Genomic DNA, 21,623 nt, shown 5'->3' on the forward strand with positions numbered 1-21,623 from the left:
TTAACTGCACCTGTTTGAACTCGTTACCTGTATAAAATACACCTGTCCACACACTCAATCAAACAGACTCCAACCTCTCCACAATGGCCAAGACCAGAGAGCTGTGTAAGGACATCAGGGATAAAATTGTAGACCTGCACAAGGCTGGGATGGGCTACAGGACAATAGGCAAGCAGCTTGGTGAGAAGGCAACAACTGTTGGCGCAATTATTAGAAAATGGAAGAAGTTCAAGATAACGGTCAATCACCATCGGTCTGGGGCTCCATGCAAGATCTCACCTCGTGGGGCATCAATGATCATGAGGAAGGTGAGGGATCAGCCCAGAACTACACGGCAGGACCTGGTCAATGACCTGAAGAGAGCTGGGACCACAGTCTCAAAGAAAACCATTAGTAACACACTAACATACGTCATGGATTAAAATCCTGCAGCGCATGCAAGGTCCCCCTGCTCAAGCCAGTGCATGTCCAGGCCCGTCTGAAGTTTGCCAATTACCATCTGGATGATCCAGAGGAGGAATGGGAGAAGGTCATGTGGTCTGATGAGACAAAAATAGAGCTTTTTGGTCTAAACTCCACTCGCCGTGTTTGGAGGAAGAAGAAGGATGAGTACAACCCCAAGAACATGGAAACATCATTCTTTGGGGATGCTTTTCTGCAAAGGGGACAGGACGACTGCACCGTATTGAGGGGAGGATGGATGGGGCCATGTATCGCGAGATCTTGGCCAACAACCTCCTTCCCTCAGTAAGAGCATTGAAGATGGGTCGTGGCTGGGTCTTCCAGCATGAAAACGACCCGAAACACACAGCCAGGGCAACTAAGGAGTGACTCCGTAAGAAGCATCTCAAGGTCCTGGAGTGTCCTAGCCAGTCTCCAGACCTGAACCCAATAGAAAATCTTTGGAGGGAGCTGAAAGTCCGTATTGCCCAGCGACAGCCCCGAAACCTGAAGGATCTGGAGAAGGTCTGTATGGTGTGTGCAAACCTGGTCAAGACCTACAGGAAACATATGATCTCTGTAATTGCAAACAAAGGTTTCTGTACCAAATATTAAGTTCTGCTTTTCTGATGTATCAAATACTTATGTCATGCAATAAAATGCTAATTCATTACTTAAAAATCATACAATGTGATTTTCTGGATTTTTGTTTTAGATTCCGTCTCTCACAGTTGAAGTGTACCTATGATAAAATTACAGACCTCTACATGCTTTGTAAGTAGGAAAACCTGCAAAATCGGCAGTGTATCAAATACTTGTTCTCCCCACTGTATATAGAAGAGACAGGAATGCTTATGGGGGAGGTGTTGCTATATATATATATACACTACCGTTAAAAAGTTTGGGGTCACTGTTTTCGAAAGAAAAGCATTTTTTTTTGTCCATTAAAATAACATCAAATTGTTCAGAAATACAGTGAAGACATTGTTAATGTTGTAAATGGCTATTGTAGCTGGAAATGGCAGATTTTTAATGGAATATCTACATAGGCGTACAGAGGCCCATTATCAGCAACCATCAGTCCTGTGTTCCAACGGCACGTTGTGTTTGCTAATCCAATTTTATCATTTTAAAAGGCTAATTGATAATTAGAAAACCCTTTTGCAATTATGTTAGCACAGCTGAAAACTGTTGTGCTGATTAAATAAGCAATAAAACTGGCCTTCTTGAGACTAGTTGAGTATCTGGAGCATCAGCAATTGTGGGTTCGATTACAGGCTCAAAATGGCCAGAAACAAATAACTTTCTTCTGAAACTCGTCAGTCTATTCTTGTTCTGAGAAATGAAGGCTATTCCATGCAGGAAATTGCCAAGAAACTGAAGATCTCGTACAACGCTGTGTACTACTCCCTTCACAGAACAGCGCAAACTGGCTCTAACCAGAATAGAAACAGGAGTGGGAGGCCCCGGTGCACAACTGAGCAAGAGGACATACATTAGAGTGTCTAGTTTGAGAAACAGACGCCTCACAGGTCCTCAACTGGCAGCTTCATTAAATAGTACCCGCAAAACACCAGTCTCAACGTCAACAGTGAAGAGCGACTCAGCATCCCGGAGTCGCCTCTTCGCTGTTGACGTTGAGACTGGTGTTTTGCGGGTGAAGCTGCCAGTTGAGGATCTGTGAGGCGTCTGTTGAGTAACAGGGTGTTAGCACTAATGAGAATCTCCAGACTGAGGTTATGTGGGGTCTGGTACATTAACCAGTGTGTTAGCTAGTGTCAGTAGTGGTGGAGTTGAGTTCACTTAATAACGGAACTGTTTGTGTTTCTAACCCAATTCATTACCATGGCCAAATTAGTTTCTTTACCAAAAGCCATTAGTCCAGCAGAGGACATGTTAAGGGGGGTTAATTTGTAGAATTAATGATGCATTGCAGCAGATCTGGAGCGACCCTGGTGCACAACTGAGCAAGAGGACAAATACATTAGAGTGTCTAGTTTGAGAAACAGACGCCTCACAGGTCCTCAACTGGCAGCTTCATTAAATAGTACCCGCAAAACACTGTCAACAGTGAAGAGGGGTCTCCGGAATGCTGACCTTCTAGGCAAAGTTGCAAAGAAAAAGCCATATCTCAGACTGCCCATCTTAATCTTTTCTTTTTATTGGCCAGTCTGAGATGTGGCTGTTTCTTTGCAACTTAACTTAAAGTTAATGTGGGATAGGAGGATTTTTTTTTGTTATCGATCAATAACGACAAATCCCCTGTCATTGACAACTTAGATGGAAAGCTACTGAGGATGGTAGCTGACTCTCTTTACTGGTTCTAACAGCAGACCTATCAGCTTGTTGCCAGCTCTTAGCAAACTGTTGGAAAAATTATGTTTGACCGAATACAATGCTATTTCTCTGTAAACAAATTGACAACAGACTTTCAGCATGCTTATAAAGAAGGGCACTCAACATGTACTGCACTGACACAAATGACTGATTATTGGTTGAAAGAAATTCATAAGAAGAAGATTGTGGTAGTTGTACTGTTAGATTTCAGTGCAGCCTTTGATATTATTGACCATAACCTCTTGTTGAGAAAACGTATGTTTTATGGCTTTTCAACCTTTGCCATATCGTGGATGTCACGTTCGTTTATAGACGGGATGGACCAAGGCGCAGCGTAATATGCATTCATGTTTATTTATTGAATAAACACCACGACAAAACAACAAATGAAACGAAACGTGAAGTCCAAGGTAGACAAAGAACATACCTCACACGGAACAAGATCCCACAACCCACTAGTGCCAATAGGCTGCCTAAGTATGGGCCCCAATCAGAGACAACGAGCGACAGCTGCCTCTGATTGGGAACCACACCGGCCAACATAGATCTAGACATCCTAGATCTAAACATAGAAAATACAACATAGAACATCACCACAATGAATATACACACCCTGACTCAACATATACGAGTCCCCTGAGTCAGGGCGTGACAGTGGATTAGGGGCTATCTATCTACACTGAACAAAAATATAAATGCAACATGTAAAGTGTTGGTCCCATGTTTCATGAGCTGAAATAAAATATCCCAGAAACTTTCCATACACAGAAAAAACGTATTTCTCTCAAATTTTGTACACACATTTGTTTACTTCCCTGTTAGTGAGCATATCTCCATTGCCAAGATAGTCCATCCACCTGACAGCTGTTGCATATCAAGAAGCTGATTAAACAGCTTGATCATTACATTGGTGCACCCTGTGCTGGGGACAATAAATCGGCACTCTAAAATGTGCAGTTTTGTCACACAACACAATGCCACAGATGTCTCAAGTTTTGAGGGAGCGTGCAATTGGCATGCTAACTGCAGGAATGTCCACCAGAGCTATTGCCAGAGAATTGAATGTTAATTTCTGTACCATAAGCCACCTCCAACGTCTTTTTAGAGAATTTGGCAGTACTTCAAACTTCCAAGTTGGCGTCGTAACCAACTTCAGTGGGCAAATGCTCACCTTTGATGGCCACTGGCACGCTGGAGAAGTGTGCTCTTCATGGATGAATCCCGGTTTCAACTGTACCGGCCAAACTGTTTGCTGATGTCAACGTTGTGAACAGAGTGCCCAATGGTGGTAGTGGGGTTATGTTATGGGCAGGCATAAGACAATGAACACACTTGCATTTTATCGATTGCAATTTGAATGCACAGAGATACCGTGATGAGATCCTGAGGCCCATTGTCGTGCCATTCATCCGCCGCCATCACCTCATGTTTCAGCATGATAATGCACAGCCCCATGTCACAAGGATCTGTACACAATTCCTGGAAGCTGAAAATGTCCCAGTTCTTCCATGGCATGCATACTCACCAGACATGTCACCCATATTTTTGTTCAGTGTAAAATAACTCAGAGGGGTTTCTTTAATGGAATCCTCTCTAATGTCAAACATGTAGGGTGTGGTGTACCGCAGGGCAGCTCTCTAGGCCCTCTACTCTTTTCTATTTTTACCAATGACCTGCCACTGGCATTAAACAAAGCCTGTGTGTCCATTTATGCTGATGAAGTCACTGAAACTCTAAACAAGATGCAGTCAGTTTTGGAATTGGTGGCCAGTAATAAACTATTTTGTACAAATCATTCCCTAAACTCTAGACCTCAGCTGAATCTGGTAATGAATGGTGTGGCTGTTGAACAAGTTGATAAGACTGAATTACTTGGTGTTACCTTAGACTGTAAACTGTCATGGTCAAAAAATATAGATTCTATGGTTGTAAAGATGGGGAGAGGTCTGTCCATAATAAAGAGGCACTCTGCTTTTTTGACACCACACTCCAAAAAGCAAGTCCTGCAGGCTCTCGCTTTGTCATATCTTGATTATTGTCCAGTCATGTGGTCAAGTGCTGCAAAGAAAAACCTAGTTAAACTGCAGCGGCACGTCTTGCTCTTCATTGTAATCAGAAGTCTAATATAAATACTATGTATGCCAGTCTCTCTTCGCTAAGAGTTGAGGAGAGACTGACTGCATCACTTCTTTTTATAAGAAACATTAATGTGTTTGAAATTTCAAATTGTTTGCATAGTGTGACGACCCTCCCACTCTGTCTGCCGTATTCTCTCTCTTTGCTCTTGTTTCCTTATTAGGATGCCGGAGGGCGGAGTTGCGAGGGTCGTCAGCTACATGGGAAACACCTGGGCCCGGGTGTGTCCCAGGATAAATGGACCTCTTCTACATTCATTGGAGAGACTCTCTCCATGCAGACACCTTGATTGATTTTTGTTGTGGTAGTTTTGTGGTTTTTGGTTGTTTGCTTTGGCACCTTTCAACACTTTGCATTATTACATTGATGCATGCAAAACACTCACTTATACTACTGATTACTGATTACACACACCATTGTTAATTATATTTAGTTTACTTTAGTTAATAAACATATATTTTGGTATTCCTTGTCTCCACGGTGTCTCCCTTTTTGTTACGAATTTTGAGCCGGTTCGTGACAATAGTCAATTTACACACAGCTTTGACACACACACTTACTTCACCAGACTGGCCACCAGGGGTCTTTTCACAGTCCTCAAATCCTGAACAAATTCAAGAAAGCGTACAGTATTATATAGAGCCATTATTGCATGGAACTCCCTTCCATGTCATATTGCTCATATGTGTTTGATGTGATTTTCGATTGCATTTGCATTGATGTCAGAGTGGTTAGAGGGACAATAGAGCACTGAGTACGAGGCCATTAGCGGCCTGATGGTCGATAGAGAGTTGGGTACTACTAACATATGTCCAGAGTGCATAAAATGAGATTAATGTGACTCATTGGTCACGTAGAATGTTACTGCAGTCATGACTCATGACTGCCAGTGTGACAGTAATAATGTCACAGCAACAGCCATAGTCACATAATTAACACACACACACACACACACACACACACACACACACAGGTCAGTAACTCCACCACCACCCAAGTCTCTAATAGCTGGTACTTCTCTCACAGCTGGTACCTCGGCCTTCCACATTTCCACCACACACACAGTTTGCACAGACTCACCAATGCCGAGGACGGGTCCAGTCGAGCTCCCAGTTCGTCTGGTGTTGCTCCTGGTGAAGGGTATGTGGTCGTCAATCACATCTGCTTCTCATCTGCATCTGACAATGCTGGCTCGCTGAGTTAGTGGTTAGATGGTCGGGGTGAAGACTACAGAAAGTCGGGTGCAAGGGCTGTGGTTCATCTGGCTACTCATCCTAGGATGCAAGAGGTGGCAAATAGTCCGGGTAGCCATGATTAGCTGTTCAGGAGTCTTATGGCTTGGGGGTAGAAGCTGTTAAGAAGCCTTTTGGCGCTCCGGTACCGCTTGCCATGCGGTAGCAGAGAGAACAGTCTATGACCAGGGTGGCTGAAGTCTTTGACAATTTTTAGGGCCTTCCTCTGACACCGCCTGGTATAGAGGCCCTGGATGGCAGGAAGCTTGGCCCCAGTGATGTACTGGGGCGTACGCACCACCCTCTGTAGTGCCTTGCGGTCGGAGGCCGAGCAGTTGCCATACCAGGCGGTGATGCAACCATTCAGGATGCTCTCGATGGTGCAGCTGTAGAACTTTTTGAAGATCTGAGGACCCATGACAAATATTTTCAGTCTCCTGAGGGGGAATAGGCTTTGTCGTGCCCTCTTCACGACTGTCTTGGTGTGTTTGGACCATGATAGTTTTTTGGTGATGTGGACACTAAGGAACTCTCAACCTGTTCTACTACAGCCCCATCGATGAGAATGGGGGCATGCTCAGTCCTCTTTTTTTCCCTGTAGTCCACAATCATCTCCTTTGTCTTGATCAAGTTGAGGGAGAGGTTGTTATCCTGGCCCCACACGGCCAGGTCTCTGACCTCCTCCCTATAGGCTGTCTCATCGTTGTCGGTGATCAGGGCTACTACTGTTGTGTCGTCGGCAAACTTAATGATGGTGTTGGAGTCGGGCCTGGCCATGCAGTCATGGGTGAACAGGGAGTACATGAGGGGACTGAGCACGCACCCCTGAGAGACCCCCATGTTGAGGATCAGTGCGGCAGATGTGTTGTTACCTACCCTTACCACCTGAGGGTGGCCCGTCAGGAAGTCCAGGATCCAGTTGCAGAGGGAGGTGTTTAGTCCCAGGGTCCTTAGCTTAGTGATGAACTTTGAGGGCACTATGGTGTTGAACGCTGAGCTGTAGTCAATGAATAGCATTCTCACATAGGTGTTCCTCTTGTCCAGGTGAGAAAGGGCAGTGTGTAGTGCAATAGAGATTGCATCATCTGTTGGAGCGGTATGCAAATTGGAGTGGGTATAGGGTTTCTGGGATAATGGTGTTGATGTGAGCCATGACCAGCCTTTCAAAGCACTTCATGGCTACAGACGGTAGTCATTTAGGCAGGTTATCTTAGTGTTCTTGGACACAGAGGCTATGGTGGTCTGCTTGAAACATGTTGGTATTACAGACTCAGTCAGGGACATGTTGAAAATGTCAGTGAAGACAATTGCCAGTTGGTCAGCGCATGCTCGGAGTACATGTCCTGGTAATCCGTCTGGCCCTGCAGCCTTGTGAATGTTGACCTGCGTAAAAGTCTTACTCACACCGGCTACGGAGAGCGTGATCACATAGTCATCCGGAACAGCTGATGCTCTCATGCATGCTTCAGTGTTGCTTGCCTCGAAGCGAGCATAGAAGTGATTTAGGTTGTCTGGTAGGCTCGTGTCACTGGGCAGCTCACGGTTGTTCTTCCCTTTGTAGCTTGTAATAGTAGTCTGTAATAGTGCGATTCAATCTAAGTCCTGTATTGAGTCTTTGCCTGTTTGATGATTCGTCGGAGGGCATAGCGGGATTTCTTATAAGCGTCCGGGTTAGAGTCCCGCTCCTTGAAAGCGGCAGCTCTACCCTTTAGCTCAGTGCGGATATTGCCTGTAATCCATGGATTCTGGTTGGGGTATGTACGTACGGTCACTGTGGGGACGACGTCATCGATGCACTTATTGATGAAGCTAGCGACTGATGTGGTGTACTCCTCAATGCCATCGGAAGAATCCTGGAACATATTCCAGTCTGTGATAGCAAAACAGTCCTGTAGCTTAGCATCTGCGTCATCTGACCACTTCCTTATTAACCGAGTCACTGGTGCTTCCTGCTTTAGTTTCTGTCATGCACACAATATTCTACAACCTGGGCTTGCCTATTCTTCCGGGGAAGATTCACATTCTAGTGACTCGTAAAAAATATGTGCAACGGCTGGCAGGTAGTCCAGCATTGTCATCTCTGTATTTTTATTTCTTTACTGGAAGAGGAGGCTCGTAGGCCCTGGGTTAGTGGCTTGTGAATGAGGCTGACCAGGACTTCCGTCCCTCATACTGGCTGTGGCTCTGCAGGTGTGTGTGTTCCAAGGATCATCAGCTGAAATTATAAAGGACGGCAGAAACAATATTTACAATACAATTCTAATTAGTTTTTCAACCAAATGCCCTACCATCACTTTTGGTATAAAGCAGTGCGCTGGGGTTAGGAAACCCCTCTAAAAGACAAACAGACAGCAAGAGAGACAGAAATTGATTTTTTGTAAAGTACCTGAGAGTTTGAGCCACATCTGTGAGGTGATGTGAAGTCCAGAGGTGGCCAGGGCCCCATTGTGAACATATTTCTGCCCAGTGTGAATGCTCTGAAAGCACATACATTAACTTAAGTTAATATGAATAGCAAGAAAATACAGAGGACCCAATGTAGCCAGAAGAGCCACATCCAGCTCACATGTAAGTTATTGGGATCCGAGAGTTTTCTGATCAGCATATTCTGATTTAAGTAAGAAATGTAGACAAAATACATAGCCTAATCATACCTGTAGACGGCTGTTTGTCAGTTGATACACTGACATGAATGCAGACAGTCAGTCTCTGGCCTCCTTGTTGTAAGGTATATTGAAACCTTTGTTTTCTTTTAGGCTGGTCCTGAGACTGCCTTCTTCGCTTCACTTTGTGCTCGATTGTACACACACACGCACGCACACACACACACACAAACACACACACACAAATCACATGTTGTGGTATATTTTTACTTTGTTCAGAGGACAGGAGAATCATTTAACCTTTAGAGTTTAAAGTTTCTACGAACTTGCCCAGTGCAGTATTTTATAATTAAATGGCCTTGTGTGGAAAGAAAATCCAGAATAGGCCTACTTGATTAGCCAAAATGATGTATTTGTGTAATGACAGTTAGTAATGTATTTTCTATACATTTATTAGTTGCATTGACACAATGTTTTTAGATAATAATAATGTGCCATAGGCTGCATCGCACCCTTATCTGTGCACACTCTCATCTTTAAATAAGCTTAGCTATTGTTAACAGTAAACCCCCTTGGGAAGGACTAATTAGTTATTGACTTCCATTAACACATTGGTGTTACTGTGTTTTTTTGCTACCGTAACCCTAAACATAACATTGCTTGAAACAATGGCAATGCATGTGTTAATTGACATTGCTTAAGTGAATAAGTACAGAGTTCTGGTCATCTAAATCACCTAGAATCATGTGATTCTAACCATTGTAATGTGTTATCTATTCCACTAGATGAGGCCGCTGCGTTACTATTTTCTTCACTTCTATATAAGCTGCTATTTTGTTATCAAAATAACCATGTGGAACTTACTGTAACATGTTTCTCGCATAAACATGTTTATAGATTGATAACAGTACAAGTCAAACTAGGTCAAGTCAAACTCAACCCTATAAGTACTAACTCATAATGTGATGAGACCATTGTGCAATAGTGTGGCTAAAGGTACAAATAAAAGTTGTGTAAGCAGATCTTTGTTGACAGGGTTTACAAGTGAACTCTGTGCTGGGGTCCAGACAGTTTGAGGTCTGGCTGGACTCACTTTGCATACTTGCCAGATCATTCAAACTGCCTGACGATCACTGCACATATTAGGGACCCTCTTTCAGCCCCCATGGCCACTATTATCACAGACTCACAGAAGCCTTTCTCTCTGGACCCCTACCATGTCTCTGAGGAGTTTGGCTTCATCCTCCCTGCACCCCTGGTAGGTACAGCCTCCTTATCTTATGGGATACCCATTGCATTTGTAATCAGCGTCAGTCATTAGTTGGCATTTGTTGAATATCATTATGGCTGTTGCTTATAGTCATTATTTCTTGTTTGTTAAATCAAAGTAAGTGGAAAGTAAGTAGTATTGATATATTTTGATATGTGGTAAGCAGGTTGTAACTTTCTCAGCCTCAGACAGTGACATTAGCTTCCCTGATACCCCCAAATCAAGCTGTGGTTTAGACTGTATTGGTGTTTTTGAATTTGGAGTGCAGAGTGCAGATGAGAGCATTCCAATCCAGGCAAGGTTGATACATGCTACACTTTGTTGTGGCAGAATTGGGGTGAGCTGGTGCCACCTCTCAAGGGTTATGTTATTGTTCTGTGTTGGACTTTGATGTTATGCATTTCATAGACTCCTGTTATGTCTGCACCCTAACACAAGGCCATTGTGTTCTGGAATTGTTACTTGCATAAAATAACTGTTGTGTAACAATATGATTGTATTATCACCTCCCACTATATAAGGGACATGTAATCATTTACTCTTGGAGCTCCTTCCCTGACTGCGATCAGAGACGGATCTACCTTGCAGCTGCTCGTATGCATTAAAATATTCACTATTAAACCATAAAATTAGTCTCTGCCTAATCTTTGGATTGAGTTTTCCACAACAACTTGCAATTGGCATCCTTTGTGTTTGTCCTGTAAGTGAACTTTATCCTTTATCCTTGACAAAGCAACGCATTGATGTCATGATGAAACAGCAAGATTGATTTCTAACTACTGATATGTCCAATGCATCATTTGGAATACATAAAATGTGTGGAATAGATTTCATAAGCTTGTTTGACACTTTCCACAGTTGCTTGTGGTTTAGGCGTACTCTGCATAACCTGAAAGATAACCTATGCAGCACCTGATACGAGACAGAGCATCCAACAAAATGATTCAATGAGGGACAATACATTGACACTTTTCAATATGACTCAATACCCTAAAGACAGAGTTGCTGCCATACTACCAGCCCTGGATGGACATTGCCCAGCATGTTACAGAGCTCATCTACTCTCACACGCTGCGCTCCCACATTCTCAAGGTAAGGCTCTGTCTATGCTGTAAAACTCAGCTGATCAGTAAACAGGGATCAAATAGGGGGGAATGGATTGGAATTCCACCACCTGGTTGAATTCCACCAACTTGGTTTGGAAGACATTATACAGTGAAAATGAAATAGATTTATACGTTCCACAGCTTTTGGTGACAGTTCCACATAAACAATCTAAACTGTTAATAACAATGTGTGACTTCACCTGCGCAGAGAAGACAAAATATACATCTGATTTGATCATGAAGATAATTATTTTATATTAATTTAATTGATTAATTACATACACATGAAGTGTTCAAATATCAAAACAAGTAAAATGGGTAATTTGCAATGTTTCAAGCATAGTGTATTCATAATTATTAACATTTGTACGTGATAGTGTCAGCTCCATTCTTCCATTTACTCACTCAGATGCCCCTGCTGAACACCCAATTCCTGGAGAGCCACAGAGAACTGCGTCTGGCCCATTTGGCCCTGAGTGTGATGACCATGGGCTACGTTTGGCAGGAGGGGGAGCATGACACAGTCAAGGTTTTTCACCAACCCTTCTTATTATGAATGTTCTGGAGTGTGAAGTGAGACACAGTAATGATGTAACTTTTAGATTGTTTTGGGTAAAGGCTTTCTTCCAGTATCACAGCAGGTGACAAAATAGCTGAACATTTCCTAATACAGTTGTTCTCAATCGCGTACAAAAATGTTTTGAAACTGTGGTTAAATGTACCTATAGCAGAAGAACAACGTTCAAATGCTTAAATACATTTGCAGAATGTCTGATCATGTTCTTGCCTTTGTAGCTGGATTGCATATCTTACACCCACATTCGTAAAACTTTAAATACAATTGTGATCAAAATTCACTGTAAAGTGTTTTGTTCACAGAATATCAACACGTAGCTCCTAGTTGCCAGTGATTTTAATGCAGGAAAACTAAAATCTGTCTTACCTACTTTCTACCAGCATGTCACCTGTGCAACTAGGGGCAAAAAACTCTAGATCACCTTTACTCCACACACAGAGACGTACACAAAGCTCTCCCTCGCCCTCCATTTTGCAAATCTGACCATAACTCTATCATCCTGATTCCTGTTTACAAGCAAAAACTCAAACAGGAAGTACCAGTGACGCGCTCCATATGGAAGTTGTCCGATGAAGCGGATGCTAAGCTACAGGACTGTTTTGCTAGCACAGACTGGAATATATTCCGGGATGGCATTGAGGAGTTTACCACATCCGTGTCACTGGCTTCTTTAATAAGTGCATCAACGACGTTGTCCCCACAGTGACCGTACGTACATATCCCAAACAGAAGCCATGGATTACCGGCAACATCCTTACTGAGCTAAAGGCAAGAGCTGCCTCTTTCAAGGAGCGGGACACTAATCCGGACGCTTATAAGAAATCCCGCCAAGCCATCCGACGAGCCATCAAACAGGCAAAGCATCAATACAGGACTAAGATCGAATCCTGCTACACCGACTCTGACACTCGTTGGATGTGGCAGGGCCTGCAAACTATCATGGATTACAAAGGGAAACCCAACCGCGAGCTGCCCAGTGACGCGAGCCTACCAGATGAGCTAAATGCCTTCTATGCTTGCTTCGAGGCAAGCAACACTGAACCATGCATGAGAGCACCAGCTGATCCGGATAACTGTGTGATCTAGTTATTTACAGTTCGCAAACAATTCTCATTTTGCTACCTCGAGAGTCATGGTTCGTTTTTATGAGTGACTCATTCATTTTTGTAATTCATTTGACCTGCTAGTGCTGGCCGCAATAAGTCATACAGCAGGATTAATACATGCTCCTCGGGCTCAGCGGCTCCAGAGACAATGTTTAGAACTGATAATTGATTGCATGGTGCAAGAATGAATGCAAAAAATTGATTATTGAATGCTATGATGGACACAGCTTTGTAGAACCAAAACATACACAGCCTCTGCTCAACAGACCCGAACTCGAGAACGAATCGTTTGGGGGACTGCAGTTTGCGAACGACATTGTGCTTATCACCCTCACGGCAGTCAAGCAGTGCATTCCGCCAAGAGTCGTTCACAATCTAGTCCGGTTGCGGCCACAACTAGACCTTGTTTCAAATGTACAGTATCAAGAAATAATCGTATTTGTTTGCCTAGCAATCAACAAATGTACATTGTTTAAAGCACACGTTTACAAGTCTCAGTCACAAATGACAGCTCAAATAAGCTCCCTATGGTGAATGACATGTGAACGAGAGGCTTGAGGAATCTCGACTCTTTCGAGTTTTTAGTTCATGGTTCGCCAGGTAGGTGGTCCTGCCTGCTCCCTATGGCGAATGAGATGTGAATGAGAGGCTTGTAAAATCATGACTCTTTTGAGTTTTCAGTTCATCGTTCACCGATAGGGGGTCCTGCTTGCTCTGGGCATTACTGACTCCAATGAACGAAATCAGTCAAAATATTAATTATTTTGACTGAACAAGTCGAAAAGATCTGAGTCAGTAAAGAGCTGAACTTCCCATCACTAGTGTGATCACACTCTCCATAGCCGATGAGTAAGACCTTTAAACAGGTTAACATTCACAAGGCCGCAGGGCCAGTTGGCAAGTGTCTTCACTGACATTTTCAACCTCTCCCTGACCCAGTCTGTAATACCTATATGCTTCAAGCAGACCACCATAGTCCCTGTGCCCAAGAACGCCAAGGTAACCTGTTGAAATGACTATCGCCCCATAGCACTCACATCTGTAGCCGTGAAATGCTTTGTAAGGCCGGTCATGGCATCAGCACCATCATCCCAGACACCCTGGACCCACTCCAACTACAGCTCAGCGTTCAACACCATAGTGCCCTCCAAGCTCATCACTAAGCTAATGACCCCGGGACTGAACACCTCCCTCTGCAACTGGATCTTGACGGGCCTCCCCAGGTTGAGGGTAGGCATCAACATATCCACCATGCTGACCCTCAACATGGGGGGCCCTCAGGGGTGCGTGCTTAGTCTCCTCCTGTACTCCCTGTTTACCCACGACTGCGTGGCCGCGCACAACTCCAACACCATCATTAAGTCTGCCGACAACACAACGGTGGTAGGCCTGATCACAGACGATGATGAGACAGCCTATAGGGAGGAGGTCAGAGACATGGCAGTGTGGTGCCACGACAACAATCTCTTCCTCAACGTCAGCAAAACAAAAGAGCTGATCGTGGACAACAAGAAACGGAGGGCCGAGCGCACCCCCATTCATATCGAGGGGGCTGTGGTGGAGCAGGTCGAGAGCTTCAAGTTCCTCGGTGTCCACAACACTAAGGACCTATCATGGTCCAAACACACCAACACAGTGGTGAAGAGGGCACTACAACGCCTCTTCCTCCTCAGGAGGCTGAAAAGATTTGGCATGGGCCCTCAGATCCTCAAAAGGTTCTACAGCTGCAGCATTGATGGCATCTTGACCGGCTGCATCCCTGCTTGATATGGCAACTTCTTGGCATCTGACCATAAGGCGCTACAGAGGGTAGTGCCTATGGTCCAGTACTTCACTGGGGCCGAGCTCCCTGCCATGCATTTACAAACTTATGTAAATTAGATATTTCTGTATTTAATTTTCAATACATTTGCAAACATTTCTAAAAACATGTTTTCACTTTGTGTGTAGATAGGTGAGAAAAAAAATATTTAATCCATTTTAAATTCAGGCTGTAACACAACAAAATGTAGAATACGTCAAGGGGTATGAATACTTTCTGAAGGCACTGTACATGTACATATTAACACAATTACCTCAACTACCTTGTACCCCTGCACATTGACTCTGTACCGGTACTCCTTGTATATAGCCTCGTTATATTTATTTTATTGTGTTACTATTTCCTGTTTTTTATTTGCTGATTTTTCTTACTTTTTATGTCTGCATTGCTGGGAAAGGGCTCGTAAGTAAATATTTCACAGTCTACACCTGTTGTATTCGACGCATGTGACAAATTCGATTTTATTTGAATAAATCCTGCGCACAATGTGCTTGTTTTCCATTTTCTTCTTGATTAGGAATCCTATTTTATTTAACGTGTATGAAAGTGTTTGGTGAAATATGCATAAGAGGAGAGTAATTACCCATAATTCTGCACCTTTTGATAGTTATATTTCAAATTTTGATCATCATGTTTTAATGACTGCAAAGAAAATGTATTGATCTACTGGGATTTTTTAAAGACAGACTAACTTCTGTTTTGTCTGCATAGACTCAAGAGACAAGTATCGTTGCATTAATGTTTTGCAATTTTGACGGTATAATATCGTTTTGATGAATGTATTTATGTTTTTAGAAGATAACTACATTTTGAAAATGCATTTACTGTTTTATAAAAGGCCACAGAGTTCTGTGTCTTGTGGACTCCATTTTGTAAATCAAAAACGCGATTGAGAAAAACTGTAATATCGTCCTACTGTAAATCAAAGGTCAAAATATCCAGCAACTTTGGCACCTTCAGGTTTTAGATATGGAACACCAACAAATCGTTACTGGATCCAAACACATTAGGGACTTACTATATGTACATTGACTATCTGTAAACATAACCCCAGTCATCATGCAATGCACCGAGAGTATCATCAGGAGAATAATAGCAAGTCCCTCTGATATGAACTCTTATCTCCCATAAGATGCTCCCCCGCAACCTGGCCATTCCATACTGGAAGGTGTCTCAGCGTCTAGGCCTTCCTCCCATCCTTACCCATGCAGACGCAGTACTGGCTAACTGGAAGAAGAGGGATCCACATGGGTAAGATTGGAATACTCAAGAGTCTCCGGAGCTGGTCTCCGGGGCAGCAGGTAGCCTAGCGGTTAGAGAGTTGGGCAAGTAACCGAAAGGTTGCTGGTTTGAATCCCCAAGGTGAAAAACCTGTCAATGTGCCCTTGAGCAAGGCACTTAACCCTAATTGCTACAGGTTCGCGTTGAATGGCGGACCCTGTCCATGACCCCACTCTCCGAGGGTGTCTCAGGGAGAGTGGGATGTGCAAAAAACATATTACGTGTGAAATAGGACAAATACAGTGGGGAGAACAAGTATTTGATACACTGCCGATTTTGCAGGTTTTCCTACTTACAAAGCATGTAGAGGTCTGTCATATATATCACAGGTACACTTCAACTGTGAGAGACGGAATCTAAAACAAAAATCCAGAAAATCACATTGTATGATTTTTAAGTAATTCATTTGCATTTTATTGCATGACATAAGTATTTGATCACCTACCAACCAGTAAGAATTCCGGCTCTCACAGAAATGTTTGTTTTTCTTTAAGAAGCCCTCCTGTTCTCCACTCATTACCTGTATTAACTGCACCTGTTTGAACTCGTTACCTGTATAAAAGACACCTGTCCACACACTCAATTAAACAGACTCCAACCTCTCCACAATGGCCAAGACCAGAGAGCTGTGTAAGGACATCAGGGATAAAATTGTAGACCTGCACAAGGCTGGGATGGGCTACAGGACAATAGGCAAGCAGCTTGGTGAGAAGGCAACAACTGTTGGCGCAATTACTAGAAAATGGAAGAAGTTCAAGATGACGGTCAATCACCCTCGGTCTGAAGCTTCATGCAAGATCTCACCTCGTGGGGCATCAATGATCATGAGGAAGGTGAGGGATCAGCCCAGAACTACATGGCAGGATCTGGTCAATGACCTGAAGAGAGCTGGGACCACAGTCTCAAAGAAAACCATTAGTAACACACTACGCCGTCATGGATTAAAATCCTGCAGCGCACGCAAGGTCCCCCTGCTCAAGCCAGCGCATGTCCAGGCCCGTCTGAAGTTTGCCAATGACCATCTGGATGATCCAGAGGAGGAATGGGAGAAGGTCATGTGGTCTGATGAGACAAAAATAGAGCTTTTTGGTCTAAACTCCACTCGCCGTGTTTGGAGGAAGAAGAAGGATGAGTACAACCCCAAGAACACCATCCCAACCGTGAAGCATGGAGGTGGAAACATCATTCTTTGGGGATGCTTTTCTGCAAAGGGGACAGGACGACTGCACCGTATTGAGGGGGAGGATGGATGGGGCCATGTATCGCGAGATCTTGGCCAACAACCTCCTTCCCTCAGTAAGAGCATTGAAGATGGGTCGTGGCTGGGTCTTCCAGCATGACAACGACCCGAAACACACAGCCAGGGCAACTAAGGAGTGGCTCCGTAAGAAGCATCTCAAGGTCCTGGAGTGGCCTAGCCAGTCTCCAGACCTGAACCCAATAGAAAATCTTTGGAGGGAGCTGAAACTCCGTATTGCCAAACGACAGCCCCGAAACCTGAAGGATCTGGAGAAGGTCTGTATGGAGGAGTGGGCCAAAATCCCTGCTGCAGTGTGTGCAAACCTGGTCAAGACCTACAGGAAACATATGATCTCTGTAATTGCAAACAAAGGTTTCTGTACCAAATATGAAGTTCTGCTTTTCTGATGTATCAAATACTTATGTCATGCAATAAAATGCAAATTAATTACTTAAAAATCATACAATGTGATTTTCTGGATTTTTGTTTTACATTCCGCCTCTCACAGTTGAAGTGTACCTATGATAAAAATGTCAGACCTCTACATGCTTTGTAAGTAGGAAAACCTGTAAAATCGGCAGTGTATCAAATACTTGTTCTCCCCACTGTATAAGCACCCACCAAATGATTCTGTTATACTATTCTATTTTTGTCTCTCAGTGATATTTAAGGGAAGTGTGTTTCTTTTTCATGTCACCTCCTCATCTCCCATACCAGACTGTTTGACATGGAGTAAGTATTGCCTTGAATAATTGATTACAACCAGCTGTATTTGTAGATTCCACACATTCCAATAGTCTTTGCTCGTTAGCTCTCGCTGACATTTGAAATCATACTATTGCAATCTAAAAATCTCCAGAAATGTTTGCAGGAACGTTGACTTCTTCTACCAGCTGTCATTGTGGCCATGGTGATAGTTATTGTTTTCATCGCTCTCCCAGGAACTTGGAGCTGCTTGTCACTCTGCCTGGTGGGGACAGTGTGAGGGGGTTCTTCATGGTCACTCTATTGGTGGAGCTGGCTGCGGTGCCAGCCATCAAGGTGAAGGCCTCTTCTGAAACACACAGAGCTGTAAAATGAGATGCCAAATTGGTCACACGCAATGGTGTTGTATTATGTAGTTTGCTTTATGATGCTTTGTTCAAATTGATGTTCATTTATGTGTTTCTGAGTGACATTCTGATTGTTAATGTGGGTGTGTTTCAGAGTATTCCTCTGGTTATTAATGGTGTCCAGTGTGGTGATGCTGAGACTGTGACAAGAGCACTAGAGGAAATCAGCCAGGCCATGGAGGGCATGACAGATGCACTCAAACTGATGCATGGTACTACAACTGAAACAGATGTTTTACTGCGTTGATATTCAGTCCAGTTCACCTGCATTCTCAGCATATAGATGTCTCTTATGTTGTTCCAGCATATGTCGAGCCAGAAGTATTCTATGGCATTATAAGGATCTATCTGTCTGGGTAAGTACTGAACACCCCTAGTAGGCCTAGACAATACAAAAAATTAGTTTATTTGTCTGACAAAAGTGAATGACACATATCATATACATATAATATATGATTGTATTCATAATGTATGGCTGTATGTGTGTGGATCAGGTGGAAAGATAACTCATCCATGCCGGCTGGGTTGGTGTATGAGGGCATCCAGGCAGAGCCTATGGAGTATTCTGGTGGGAGTGCTGCCCAGAGCAGTCTGCTACACTGCTTTGATGAGCTGCTAGGAGTCAAACATGAGGAAAAGAGTGGTAAGAAAGCAAAGGTAGACAGGTCCAGAGGAGTCAATATTACCACACAATAATTAATCAATGTTTTGCAGAGATATGTATGGCTGTGTTAACAAGTACATCTTAACAGGTGTTTTCTTTGGCAATAAGGAAATGTTCACTTAAAACCACAAAGAGTTAGGACGGTGGAGTCGTGTTATACAGATGTGGCTGCACGTCTACAACATAATGGCATGGCATTGTATTTACATAGACATATTTTTTTTACACAAAGGTCTCCTAAAGATGTTATTTCCACTGAGGGTGAATATGCTATCTACTTGTACAGGTGCCTTTCTGACCCGTATGAGAAACTACATGCCCCCTTCCCACAAGCATCTGATCCAGGACATATCTCTGCAGCCCTCCCTGAGAGGCTTTGTCCAGCAGCAGGCCAGTGAGCTGCTGACCAAAGCGTTTCAGCTCTGTGTGACCAAGCTAATGGCCCTCCGCAGCTACCACATCAACGTGGTCAGCCGCTTCATCACTGTGCCCGCTGCCCGTGCCCGCCAGCTCCGAAGTCAGGGCAACAGTTCCCAGGAGGAGACTGTCAGCAGGGCGCCCACGGCTCTGGAGGAGACGGGCACCGGCGGCTCGGGCATCATGAGCTTCCTAAAGACTGTGAGGGACCGCACACGGGACGTCTCCCTGCCTCTGGACAACAAGGCCTTGCAGATGAGCCCAAACGGAGCACAACCTCAAAACACACATCACGCAACTCAACAAACACATCTGCAATCTAACACACTTTAGAGACACTTTTATACATCTGTTTAATAAATTAATGAAATGACTGGAAATTATGAGTGGTTTGTGCATGACTTGTTGCTCTATCAAGGTTTGATGTCTGACTAAACGAGTCCTGGTGTTATTGACATGGTCTGTATAAAAGATGCCATTCTTTCAGTCCAAACCTTAATTTAAACCATCAGTGTTCGTTTCCAATAAATGCAACCACTAATCTCTTTATTCAATCTAAAATAGAATGTTAAATATGCATCGGATGACTAGTCCAGACTAGTCCAGACTGTGCTCATACCACAACCCCAATTCCTGGATGGCATTTGGTCATAGTCAGAAAACTCGCACTGATCCCCAGGGCAGTTTAACCCTCGGATGCATAGTAAACATGACGCCCCAAGAATGCATATGCCAGGTCAAAATGACCCGATAATGTAATATCTGTGTTTTATTTATATGGGACTAAAATGTTATCAATTTTGTGGAACATAATTATTTTGAGTGATGATTTGGACCTTTCAATAATTATTTTATTGTTTTAAATGTTTTTAGTCTCTCTTCAACAGTTTGATACACATTTCAATGATAACGTATTATGAAAATTCGGAACGGCTATTGAAAATATTAGCATATTTGTCTTACAATCAATCTTACAATCAAAGTTTCACATTCAACCTTTAAGTGTGAAGAACAAAATAAAACCACCTTAAGCATATTTTACAAAATTTCAAAACATTTATTTGAATATCCAAAGTTCATCATCAATATAAACGACAACACTAACAATTGGGAATTTAGAAAACATAAACACTAAAAGGAACAAAGTGTGTGTGCGTGTGTGCATGTCATGCTTACTTAGGCTGTCTTAGTCCATGCATTTGTTACAAACCACAAGCATGTGACTGTGCTCTTTGCAGACGGGTGTGTTGCACTGAGAACACCAGCAGCTGACCTTTCTATCCTTTGTGCTTGGGCAGAGCTGGCACCTCTTCCTCTTCTGGCCCTGGCTGCTCTGAGTGGTGGTGGCATGGCACGCTTTCATCACCCCACCTTTCCATTGCCTCAGTTATTCTGTGGGGATGGGAGAACCTTCCAGAAGACAACCATCTCTGCAGCACTCCAACAATCAGGCCTTTATGGTAGAGTGGCCAGATGGAAGCCACTCCTCAGTAAAAGGCACATGACAGCCCGCTTGGAGTTTGCCAAAAGGCACCTAAAGGACTCTCAAACCATGAGAAACAAGATTCTCTGCTCTGATGAAACCAAGATTGAACTCTTTGGCCGGAATGCCAAGTGTCACGTCTGGAGGAAACCTGCTCATCTACTGTGACGCAGTCATTGGGGATGAACCTTCCTCTACAGTTTGCTAGGAAAAGGTCCCACACATACCGGAAGGCTGCCAGGTGGTCCGTTGCCTCTCTGAACACTCTGGTCCTATTGTCATCAAGCCTCAGGTAGCGACGGATATCCTCATATCTTCCGACCGACATGGTGGATTTATACATTGGATTCTGCAGTGGATCCAAAAATAGCTCCCGTGTGGAGACAGACCAGCTTTTCTTCACGCCAGCGAGGAGGGTTAAACCAATATAGGCCTTTAGTTCCTCTTTGTTGACCTCTCTTCACTCTTTCCCTTTTGCTGTCGCTGTTCTCCGTCCTTCTTAATTTGTACACTTTAGGACCTCCTCAATTATGTTGTCACTAATGAACAGCTCCCAGGCATCTTTTGGTGGCACAACTGTTGACCCCGGCACAGGCCCTGGGCAGCTCCTCAGGATGTTATGGCTTCTGGTCCTGCCTTTAGTGGGGGGGAGGATGTTCACTCCAGTAAGACCCGTTTTCACTCTCCTCAGAGGAGTCCTCCCCATCTGTAGAATCATCGAGGACAGCTGGACTACCAGGTGCATCCACAACTCCAACTTGACCCACAGGCACACAGTCTGTGTCATCTGAATTGG

The 21,623-nt window shown here is 43.7% G+C and overlaps 1 protein-coding gene across 1 annotated transcript; it reads left to right on the forward strand.

Moving 5' to 3' along the window:
* The first annotated feature begins 9,835 nt into the window (after positions 1–9,835).
* ido1 (indoleamine 2,3-dioxygenase 1) lies at positions 9,836–19,727 on the forward strand. The gene is made up of 10 exons (XM_041836185.1): positions 9,836–10,007; positions 11,016–11,111; positions 11,535–11,654; positions 15,763–15,881; positions 17,869–17,883; positions 18,093–18,192; positions 18,358–18,475; positions 18,568–18,619; positions 18,758–18,906; positions 19,214–19,727. Exons 1-10 carry the CDS (start codon positions 9,915–9,917, stop codon positions 19,675–19,677), a joined length of 1,326 nt encoding a protein of 441 aa, XP_041692119.1. The 5' UTR covers positions 9,836–9,914; the 3' UTR covers positions 19,678–19,727.
* The last annotated feature ends 1,896 nt before the right edge of the window (positions 19,728–21,623 follow it).

This window comes from Coregonus clupeaformis, chromosome 18 (genome assembly GCF_020615455.1).
Source record: "Coregonus clupeaformis isolate EN_2021a chromosome 18, ASM2061545v1, whole genome shotgun sequence".
In the NCBI taxonomy this organism is placed as follows: Eukaryota; Metazoa; Chordata; class Actinopteri; order Salmoniformes; family Salmonidae; genus Coregonus; species Coregonus clupeaformis.